Below are 11,335 nucleotides of genomic sequence, written 5' to 3' on the forward strand. Positions count from 1 at the left end.
TCTCCGCCCCTCCCCCGCGCTGTCATTCACCCCGCTCCTCTCCGCTCACAGCCAATGGAGAGACCCGGCCGAAACTGAGAGGCTAGCTCGCACCGGGCTTTTTCGCCCGGTGATTGATGTCCCAGAGTCAACAGCGACCGAGCAGCCGGAGAGGGGAAGGAGCAGCCGGAGAGGGGAAGAATACCGCGCCCCCTCTCTCCTTCCCCTCCCCCCCCCCCACTTTAGCCCTTCTGCGCACTTCGCCTCCAAGTCTCCACGCAGCCAGGAGCTGCTGCCGCCTCCGCGCCGCCGCGCGCTGTCCCCGAGCCAAGCACAGCGAGTGCCACCGCCCAGGCCCCCCCCCCCGTGGGGCCGGGGTCGGGGGCCAGCATGGAGCACCTGGGTCCGCACCATCTCCACCCGGGCCACGCGGAGCCCATCAGCTTTGGCATCGACCAGATCCTCAACAGCCCAGACCAGGGCGGCTGCATGGGGCCCTCCTCGCGCCTCCAGGACGGAGAATACGGCCTTGGCTGTTTGGTTGGAGGCGCCTACCCTTACGGCGGCGGGGGCCCCGCAGCCGGGCCGGGGGCCGGGGCCGCGGGGGCCTATGGCGCTGGAGGCCCGAGTGGCCCGGGTGGCCCGGCGGGCGGCGGCGGCGGCGCGTGCAGCATGGGCCCGCTGGCCGGCTCCTACAACGTGAACATGGCCTTGGCGGGCGGCCCCGGTCCCGGTGGCGGCGGCGGCGGGGGTGGCGGCGGCGGCGGGGGCGCGCTGAGTGCTGCGGGAGTGATCCGAGTGCCTGCGCACAGGCCGCTAGCTGGAACGGTGGCCCATCCTCAACCTCTGGCTACCGGTTTGCCCACCGTGTCCTCCGTGCCTGCCGTCCCGGGCGTCAACAACCTCACCGGCCTCACCTTCCCCTGGATGGAGAGTAACCGCAGATACACAAAGGACAGGTTCACAGGTGAGTCCGGCCCGCGCGCGCCCCGCCTGGCCGCGGCCCCGGCTCTCCTCTACCCCTCCTCCGCCCCGGGGCTCCCTGCAGCCCCCTCTGCGCCCGGCCGCCCGGCTCTTCTGGGTGCTTCCCCCAAGTTCAGCCGCCCGCAGCCTCTCTCGCGGAATCGACTCGCTGGAAGAGTTCTCCCAGCCTGGGCCCCTCTCCGTCTCTCCCACAGGACCCCCTGCTCTGAGAAGTTCTGCCTGATCCCCTCTTGGAGTCCCTGGGCCGGTCAGGCGAAGGGAAGGGGTTGTAGCTTCGGGACTACCTTCTGCCGGCATTTGGGGCTCAGGGATCTTGGAGAAAGGGGCGCGAGGTGAACAAGCTGTTTCTTCCGTCCTGGCAGACGTTGTCTGGCCGAGGCGGCGAATCCCAGAATCAGACTCAAGGGAAACAGGTTCCCCACCTTCCTTCCCCTACACACACACACACACACACACACACACACGCACGCACACTGCGCTCCGAGGTCCAGTGCCCGTCGCGCTACCCGACCCGATAGAGGCCGTGAGCCGAAGTTAAGACGCAGAGCTGGCCGGCCTTTCTTCCCGGACTGCGGGCCCCGTCCGGGTCAGTGGCAGCGACTAGGCTGAGCCGCCCGCTCCGTTTTCGTTCTGTCCCGGCTCGGCGTCCTCCGCTCTGGGCCCAGCCTCGTTTCCTCTGGCGTGAATAATGCACCGGCCAGGCCCGTGATCGATCGGCAGCCGAAAGAACCCCTGGGACGATAACGCACTCGGCGGTGGCGGTCTGCCCTCCTCTCCGCTGCCTGCTCTGCGCCTTGCTTCTGCCTGCCTCGGCTCCCTCCGCTCCTGCTTCCGCTCACGGCACTCAGCTTTTGCTCCTGCGCGGGTCCTTTTCCACGCCGCCTCACTTCCCGCCGCCCCTAGTGTTCCCTGGATGTGAGACTGCGATCTTCCCGCCAGGCCAGGCTAGGCCCCCAAGTCCGCTGGGAAACAGCCCTGAATTGAGCCTGGGTTCCCGGCGGGGCCTTAGAGAGAGAGGAAGCAGGAGGCACAGGCGGCTGCCTAGATCGACCACGACGTGGGATTCCCGTGGGGCTCGGGCTCCAGGGCCCAACGGTAGAAGGGGAATAGGCAGTTAAGAGCTAGACCCTGGGCTAGGGTCGTGTTCCAGCCTTGAAACCTTGGCCCAGATTCTGGGTCAGTGGCAAAGAGGGGTGGAGGAAAGCAGAAGATCCATTCCACTGTGAGCCTCAAGAAGGGCCCCTGTGACCCAGCCCAAGTCCTCTCATTCCTGGGGAGGCAGGGCCTAGTGCCCCGTCCTACTCCCCCAGCCGGGCCAAGCTAATCTTAAAGGGCCCTGATGGAACACCACCACCACTGCCAGCCTGGAACCACTGGGAACCCACTGGTGGAAAGGTGCTCCACATAGCCCACTGAGGGGAGCCACAGCCTGCCCTAACCTTGCTTCAGCCCTAAAGAAGGCTCAGAAGGAGCTTATGGCTGTCACCTTATGCATCTGTCTCTGTGCCTGTGCTTGTCTGTGTGTCAGCTTGTCTGGGTCTGTAGAGCTCTAATTTGTCCCCTGTTGTATGTGATGTGTCTGTATGTTGGTGTGTAATGGAGGCCTCAGGTCAGGATCCAGGATTCCTGGCCTTGACCAAGGATGGTCTCTTACTGTTGAGCAGCTTATCTGAGGCTGGAGGCCTGGGGCTATGAGGGGAATGCAACCTTTAGCTCGCCTTGGACATGCCCCTCAAAAAGACTGCATCTGTCTGATGGGCATATGGGAGCCCACGGCTAGGGAGGCCTCCGTGGTGGCAGAGCCCATGGCGTCGGCCTGGCGGGCCGCTGGGTGGGGGGCCATTTCAGGCCACAGGCTTGGAGCTGAGGGCTGACAGGAGGACCACAGCCCTGCTTTTGGGGTCTAGCCGCTGGGCTTGCTGACTCGCGGGGTGTCGGGCCTGGGACGCCTCCTGACGCTCTGCCGCTTGCCTCTGCCGTCTGTCTGTCTCTCCCGCTCCAGTGGCCCTCTCACCCTTCACTGTAACACGCCGTATAGGTCACCCCTATCAGAATCGGACGCCCCCCAAGAAGAAGAAGCCGCGCACGTCCTTCACGCGCCTGCAGATCTGCGAGCTGGAGAAGCGCTTCCACCGCCAGAAGTACCTGGCCTCGGCCGAGCGCGCCGCCCTGGCCAAGGCGCTCAAAATGACCGACGCGCAAGTCAAAACCTGGTTCCAGAACCGGCGGACAAAGTGGAGGTGAGCTGGCGGGTTTGGGCCGTACAGTCTCTGGTTCCAGGCCTCTCCTGGGGAGTTCACACTCCTTCGATCCCTGCCTTCCGATGGTTCTGGTTCGGAGGAGCGAACCGCTCTGCTAGGCTCGAAGGGAGTGGGAAGCAACCGTGGCCGATCACCGGATGGGGCCGGAGAGCCCCTGCTGTTTTGCTTTCCGGCTTTCTGGCCGGCACACTCAGTGCGGTCGTAGACGCGGCTGGTCTCTGCCGCTGCTTGGGGTATACGTCTGGATTTAAGGAGTCTACGCCGTCTGGGCTTCCGAGATCAGCTAGTCCTGAGGGACTTTTTGTTTGCGCAGACTTAGGGTACAGAGATGCCTCTTCTATCCTGGAGACCAGAGGCAGAATAGCACGCTCCCGGTTTCTGCGCCCCAGCCGGGGCTCCTGCTAGAGCGCCTGGGGCCCCAGGCCGCGAGCCCGGTCCCTGCTGTCTCCCTCCTCCCTAGACGCCTGGCCTGGGTGCAGCGGGTCCCCTACCCGGGAAGGGGAAAATCAATCTGCGCCGCCTGCGGCGGGGTTTCCCAGGGTCCCACTGAAACGGGGATCAATCAGGAACAGATGGGTATGTGTGTGCAAGAGAGAAACATTTTCTCTTATCCCGTCACACACCCACAGCCACACTCGTTTTCCCCACAAGCAGGCGCTTTCTTCGGTTGAGCCCTTTTGCACCCCTGCATCCTCCCGCACATTTGGCCCGCCTGCTGGGTTCCACACACGCCGGGAGCTTCTTGCTAGCTCAGGTCTCAGGCAGGAGAGCAAGAGAGTCTGGGCGAAGTCCCCGGCGCCGGGCAGGGAGGGCCTGGGCCCGGAGGAAGGAATTGGAGTTTCCTCTTTTTCTGAATGAAGGCGAGGAATCTGCCTGAGATTCCGCCACCGTGGCCACAAAGGAAGCCACTGCTCCGCGAGTCTGTGCCCCCTCTCCCCACATTCCTGCTGCTGGGGAAGGGTTGGGGGACGCAGCTCAGACCTCTGGAAAGCTAGGGAGGGAGCAAGGACTGGAGGGGGGAGGGGGGAACACACTCGGGTTCCCAAGGCCGATCCGAGGCTACGGCCTAGGGGAGGGAGTCAGGCAAGCCCTTGGGGTGGGCGCACAGAGAAAAATAGTATAGCAGGCTTAGAGAAACTGATACACAAGGTGGGGGCAAAGATAAACAACCCATCCAGGGAGAAAATAAAACAGAGAGAGAGTGGACTTCCCTGGTGGCGAAGAAGTCTTATGTATGTATAATAAAGAAAAGCAATAGATGACGGAAACCTTCATTTTCGTTTCAAACAAATTCCCTTAAATTCTGAGAGAAGGAAAGGGGTGGGGCAAGAGAAAAACCAAAGGAAAAGACACAAAGCCTAAAGGAAGAGAAATAGTTTGAAATTCAGGGAAGAACGGGCAGAGGAGAGACAGAGCTAAAAGGCAAGAAAGGGCGGCGAGAAGAAGGTCGGCGTCCGCTGCTGGGAGAGGCCCTCTCGCTGGCTTCGCTCGCCTTCATCGATCGCCTACAAATTGCTTCTGGAGGCCCCGGGGACTCCCATTAGGTCTGTCCACCTTAGAGACAGACGCTTGATCTCAGTTGACTGGGTGGAGGGGAGGCATTAAATGGAATAAGTGAGTCATTGCCTCCCTGGACCGCCTCGGAGGAAGCCAGTCGGTCCGGCGGGAATCCCGGCCGGCCCAGGGCTTGGCGCAGGAGGTCGGAAGCCTGGGAGAGGTTCTCAGAGAGAAATGGGGTGAAGAGGCCCATCATGGCAGCTCACATCCACCGGTCCCTGCCTCTGCCCTGGACTGATGGGGAGGGTGAGACCGCTCAGACTTGGGAAGGCTCCTGGTCTTCCTCGAGTCTGGGGAGAGGCAAAATGCCATCCTAGCCCTGCTTGTGCCTTCCAAGGCCAGTGAGGGTGTGGGCCCTGCCTGGAGCCAGAGAGCCCCAACTGCTTGGGCCTAGAGGATCTCCCTACAGTTCCCCCAGAGTACACCCTATCTACTTTTGTGGTTTCCAGTCTCTGTCGGAGTCAGAACCCTCAAGATAGGGGAGTGTTTCCAAGGGCCCCTAGCTGAAATTGGGGGCCGCGAAGGGGAGCTGCGCTCTCCCAGGCGGTCTCCCGGGAGCGCACCCGAAGCGTGGGTAACGGTTTGTCCCCGGTGCAGGCGGCAGACTGCGGAGGAGCGTGAGGCCGAGAGGCAGCAGGCAAACCGCATCCTCCTGCAGCTGCAGCAGGAGGCCTTCCAGAAGAGCCTGGCTCAGCCACTGCCCGCGGACCCGCTGTGCGTGCACAACTCCTCGCTCTTCGCCCTGCAGAACCTGCAGCCGTGGTCTGACGACTCGACCAAGATCACCAGCGTCACGTCCGTGGCGTCGGCCTGCGAGTGAGCCTGTCTGCTACTCTCTGAGAGACCCGAGACCCGAGTCCCGGGCCCAGCCAAGGGGTCTCGAGGCCCCGAGAGCCAGGACTCTCGTCCGCTCTCCGCCGCAGACTGCACGCCTCCGGGGATCGCGGCGCCCCTACGCACCGGCCCGCGCGCTCGCGCCGACGCCGTTCTCTTTTGGGTGGAAAAGAAGAAGAGAGCGCGCAGGAAAGGGACGCGCCGCCGTCTCCCAGATGCCTACGCGGTCCCGCGCCTGCTGGAACTGTTCAGAGTCCTCCGTTAGCGTCTATTTTATTTTATTCTGATTTTTAGCGTGGGACTGAGAGAGGCAGAAGAGGTGGTGGAAGAGCTGGTGGGGTCCCTAGAGGACAGCATGAGCTGTCGTTTGAACGTACCCTGGGGAGACCGCCCTCTCTGTTCTCCACTCCCCGTACTAGCCCGCCCACACGGACGTGATTTCACTGTCCCTCCTGGTGTCTCCCCTCAGTCACGCACAGGGGCCCTATGGCAGAGTGTCTTGCACACACAGGGTCATAGCCTTCACTCCCTTGGCCCTTACGATCAGGGGTGGCTCAGATTCATTCTGAACAGTATGGCACTTCTCACAAATACAAGGCCACAGTCACACTGACACACCATCACACACACAACAGCCACAACAGCGTCACTTGGCCTACCAGACCCCTATCACACACCCTAGCTGCACCCAGGTATGCACAGGCAGGTTTCCACACAAAAAGCCTATTTCTCCAGATCCTGTTCATAGGGGGGGTTTAAGTTATGCACTTATAAGGTGTTTTCTGTGTAACCTTTTTATAAAGTGCTTGTGTAATTTATGTGAAAAAAATAATAAAACCCTCTGAATCCGAAATCAAGGCTGCTTGCTCCTTGCTGAGCCCAGCACCTTGCAGCTACTTGGGTCTGGTGTGAGCTGGTGCAGCCAGGGCAGCCCCTCATACTTAAGTTTGAAGGACATCTTGGGGTCAGGACCTGTCAGGTTCTGGAGAGAGGAAAGGAGGAGGAGGAGAAATGAAGAGAAGGCAGCAGTGAGAAAAGTTGGGAGAGCCAGTGTCTCCCAGAACAGTTAGTGCTCAAGATTTGTCTTTGGGAGTGAGTTATGTGTGTGCACTGTGTGTTTCTGATGGTGTGGGCAATCAGGATGTTATACTGACAATGAATGTTTGTATAGTAAGTGTTCAAGTGTGTAATTTTGTATGCAGGTGTGTGTGCTCATTTTGCTTCAGTTGTGAATCGAAACTACCATTATATAAACAGACTTGTATTGGTATGTGTGTGATCATGTGTAAATGTGGTTTTGAGTAGCTGTATAATCACTCACCAACATCTGTGATTGTTAGTGAATCAGGGGCTAATATTTGTGATAGTGCATATTAGTTTCTTATTATGAATCTATTTTTGTGTTAAATGTGTGAATGTTTATGGTTGTATATCATCTATAACTGTATGTATGTAATCACGTGTTAGAGGTGTATTTCACTGTATGAGTGATACTTGTCTAGGATTGTATATAATTGGGGGAGTGAATTAATGGGGAGTAGGGATCATTGTGGATGACATGTCCCTGCGGTGAGTGTGTATGGTGCTGTGTGAGTGGGTATAATTGTACACTGCTGGAGTACATAATGGTGGGGTGTGCAGATCCATTGTAGGGATATACACATCTGCTAGGAGTTTGGGGTCCTAGGACCTTACCCAGGAAGCTGCAGAGATTAGAGCATTCTATGAGTAATCGGACCGGGATCTTCTGTGATGTTTGAAGCAAGACTTCCAAGCTCCCAGACTAGCCTGGCCTAGGAGGGATCTGAAAACCTGACTTCCCCGGGACCTTCAGGGAGGCCCCAGACCACTCTAGCCAGGACAGCAGCCACAGTACACAACACTCCCCATAACATTTAATCCCCCACCTACCAGACCAATGTCAGGATATACAAAACTGACTTAAGCCTGCGTTTCTGGAAGAAGCTAGGTGGTAGAGGCTTTGGGAAACATGCCATCCTGGGGTAGTGGAGTGGGGACATAGGAGGCTCTTTCTTTACGGTGGAAGAGTGAGAGAACTTTGTGGCTAAAAACTGGAAGAGAGTAGGGTGTGGGGCTTGTTCATGTATGCAGAGCTGTGTGCACCCAGACTGGGGTTGAGGGCAAGAGAGTTATGGAAACCATCAGAGCCCTTATCCTGGCCTAGACTGCCCTCTTGGCTCTGCCATATCACAGGACAAAGCACAGCAACCTCCAACCCAAGGAGGCCCAGGAGGAAATTTGGCTGAGTGCGGAAGGGGCACTGCTTGTCCACCCCTATCTGTGCTCCTCTTTAAGCAGGATCTGGGAAGGAGGGAGGATTCTGAGTCCAAAGGACTTCCAAGGTGGAGGGGCTACCCCAACTCCAGACCCACCGGGTGACCAGGCCAGACCCTGACAGTGTGTGGGTCAAGGGGAGAAAGTTCTGATCTCAAAGTCAGGTCTGCAGTGGGCCTCCTGCCTGTGCAGGCGGCGGCATCCAGTACCGGGCCAAGCGAAATCGAAATCCGGAAATGGCCTCTTGCAACCGCAGAATTCTGCTCCTCCTACCTGGGTAGGTCTGGCTCTCCCTCCCCTCCTGCCGGGACTGGAGCTGCCCAGCCTAAACCATTTTCAGTTGGTGCGGTCTCTCCTCTATTTGCGTCTTTAAGAGGCACCTTCAGTGCCTGCCGGTTGCTGTATTCCAGAGTTGCTGACCCCAGGGGAAACTGGGGCCTTCCTCCCACCTCCTGACCCCTGGGACCCTTCAGGCTGGGCACCCGGGGGCTCCTGGATATTTTCTGGCCACAGACTGTCTAGCCGAGGCAGGAACGGGGAGTGGCTGTCCGGCTCAAATTCAACCACCAAACAGGCTCCCGAGAACCCCAACTCTTCACCAGCACTCCCTCACCTCTGCTCTGGCGAGACAAAGCAGGCAAAATCAGGCATAACACACCTCCTCCCCCAAATACCTCCTACGTCCCGGATCTTCACCAACAGCTGGGGTCACACTCAAAACAGCGCGGGGCCAGGCCCCTCAGCTCCTCTGCTCTCGGACCCTGTCCAGCTTATTCGGGCCTCTCGGAGAACTGGGCTTCCGCACGCCGGAATCCCGGGAGCCCATCCCCACCGCTCCCCGCTCCGGCTCCCCCTCGCCTGTTTCCAGGGCTCCCAGGCCGCCCCGGTCGCGCGCTCTCCCGGGGCCCCTCCCACGCGCTCGGGACCCTGGGCAACGCGTCTCAGAGGTGGGGGCACACTCCCCAGGGTACTGGGGCCCTCGGCGCTGAAGGACGGCGTACGACTGCCCTTTCTCGGTCGGGAATTCGTTGGGACGGAATCTCGGTAAATCCCGCGTCGGCCGAGGGCCGCGGCGAGGACAGGCCGGGATGGCGGCGGGGCCCGCACACCCCGTAGTCCCGAGGGGACGCGGGCTGGAAGGGAGGGGGACAGCCAGGGTCACAATCAGGGCCAACTACCCGCCGCACAAACAAAGCTCACAACTCCTATCTGCCACCGCTCCTGCAGGCAAGGGCCTGTCTCTGTTCAAAAATAGAAAAGAAACAAATGATCCGAATAATGGTGTGTAGAGATGCGGAGGGAGAAGAGGAATTAACGAACCTGTCTGAGCAGAAAGGGCCACTTCCTTCCTTGGCTTGAGTGAGCCGACTGCACTGACCAAATCCTGCAGTGAGTGAGCCTTGATACCCCTTCAGACCTGGCTGACTGGGTGGTGGCCTTCTGGGGCCCAGAAACCCAAGCAGGGCTGGGGTCCTAGCGCCCCTGTGCCCCCGCCCCCTAGGGTGGCACACAGAGAATCTGGCCTAACCTGTTAACGATAATAGCGGCTTTGTGTGGCCAGATCCGTGCTTGGGAGCTCTATGGGCACAGTCTGAGCACTGCCTCGTGAAGCGCCCACCGCAGTGGCAGGTATGGGGTCTGTACTGTACAGGCGTCCTGTTCGTGGTGTGAGTGACCTGCAGATGGGCAGGCCGGTTCCAGGTGTATGATACAGTAGTGCAGGGATCTCCAGGCTGTGCAGAATTGGAGCAGCTGGGACTCAGAGGACACGCTGCAAGGGGCAGTGGGCTAGAGCTGGGGCCCCAGAGCTGCACGAGGGGCCAGATGCTACACTAAGGCCAGATGCTGGAGGAAACTTCCTCTCTGTTTCTGCAACTTTGCTCAGGCACACTTGGCCCTCGCCCCCACACACTTCCCCCCCCAACACACTTGGCCCCCCATCTCGCCCCACACACTTGCCCCCCCCACCGCGCCCCACACACTTGCCCCCCCCACCGCGCCCCACACACTTGCCCCACACACTTGCCCCCCCACCCCGCCCCACACACTTGCCCCCCCACCCCGCCCCACACACTTGCCCCCCCACCCCGCCCCACACACTTGCCCCCACACACACACTTGCCCCCCCCACCCCGCCCCACACACTTGCCCCCCCCACCCCGCCCCACACACTTGCCCCCCCCACCCCGCCCCACACACTTGCCCCCACACACACACTTGCCCCCACACACACACTTGCCCCCCTACAGATACTTCCCTTTTACTCCTCCCAGACAACCCCCCCCACCGCCCCGCCCCGCCCCGCCCCGCGCAAGAGTAGGACACAATTGAGCGTCTGAACTGAACTGAGACCCCCTCCCCCTCCTAAGCAGCGTCTCACTCTCCTAGGCCTTCCTAATCAGCTCAGATTTTGGAGCCCAGCACCCAGGTCACTGCCTGGGTAGCTAAGAGGAGCTGCCCGCGCGATTTTCCCGTATCGTTCGAATCCACTGCGGGCCCAGGAAGATCTCTGGAACGGCCCACCTGCACTCACTCCTGGATTCCTTATCCTCGGGAGTCTGATAGGAACAGGCTGAGTGAGTGAGAGGTCTGCAGCCAGTTCAGATTTTCCAAGGAGCTCAGAGTAGACTCGGAATATGTTGTTTGCAACTGGGGCGTGGGAAGCCAGGGCGGAGGTGCAAGTGGGGAAAGAGGGAGGGGGAGGAAAGGAGAGGGGAGGAGGAGGGAGAGGCGTCGGGGGTGAGTAGAGGGAGCGATGAGTGCTCCTGTTGTGTTGAAATCACATCCTTTCACCCTGGGCCTGCTTTGTTGTGGACCTCACATACCTCCTCCAACTATACTACGACTGGAGTGTGCGATGTTACACAAGGCAAGCTACAGGTGTGCTGTTCTACGCGCGCGCATACACGGCACACACACACACACATGCACGCGTAAGGTCTCCACTGCTGCGTTCGCAGTTACCTCCACAAGCTCACGCCAAGGGGGACCCCATCAAGTTCCTATGGATGGTTACCACGCGTCTATCCCGCCAAGGGCCTTCCTTTCCTTTCCCCATCTCTCCTCCCCTAGCCCGGAGGGAGGAGGGTCTAATTCAACTACCGGTCGGTTTGGGGGTGGGGATTGCCCAGGCCTGCATTTTCGTTTCCAGCCCCGCAGCTCTGGCAACGTGACCGTGGGGGCAGCGGGCCGCCCTGGATTCGGCCGAGAACCCTAGCAAGGCCCGGGAGGTCCAGCGGCCGCCGCTGCCTCCACTAAGCCCACAACAATCTGGCCTCCTTGTATGTGCGAGAAGGCGGCGGGGGAGCGGCGTGGGCATGGGGGGTCTGAGGCCCCCCTTCTGGGTGCCATTCAATGGGGAGGTTTAATGGGAGCTGCTCCTGCCGCCTCACATTTTCCGCCCTGTGGCCCCAGAGCCTATGTAT

At 60.1% G+C, this 11,335-nt stretch overlaps 1 protein-coding gene across 1 annotated transcript; it reads left to right on the forward strand.

Annotated features, from left to right (window-relative positions):
* The first annotated feature begins 369 nt into the window (after positions 1-369).
* On the forward strand, positions 370-5,601 carry TLX1 (T cell leukemia homeobox 1). Its single transcript, XM_068961724.1, has 3 exons — positions 370-946; positions 3,002-3,203; positions 5,379-5,601. The coding sequence occupies exons 1-3, from the start codon at positions 370-372 to the stop codon at positions 5,599-5,601; spliced, it is 1,002 nt and encodes a 333-aa protein (XP_068817825.1).
* The last annotated feature ends 5,734 nt before the right edge of the window (positions 5,602-11,335 follow it).

Source organism: Capricornis sumatraensis, chromosome 23, assembly GCF_032405125.1.
Source record: "Capricornis sumatraensis isolate serow.1 chromosome 23, serow.2, whole genome shotgun sequence".
Lineage (NCBI taxonomy): Eukaryota > Metazoa > Chordata > Mammalia > Artiodactyla > Bovidae > Capricornis > Capricornis sumatraensis.

Bases quoted from the DNA above. Each gene is read 5' to 3' on its own strand.
- TLX1 (XM_068961724.1), top strand. From the start codon at position 370: ATGGAGCACCTGGGTCCGCACCATCTCCACCCGGGCCACGCGGAGCCC. The intron at 947-3,001 runs GTGAGTCCGGCC...CACGCCGTATAG, and splicing joins CACAAAGGACAGGTTCACAG to GTCACCCCTATCAGAATCGG. The intron at 3,204-5,378 runs GTGAGCTGGCGG...TCCCCGGTGCAG, and splicing joins AACCGGCGGACAAAGTGGAG to GCGGCAGACTGCGGAGGAGC.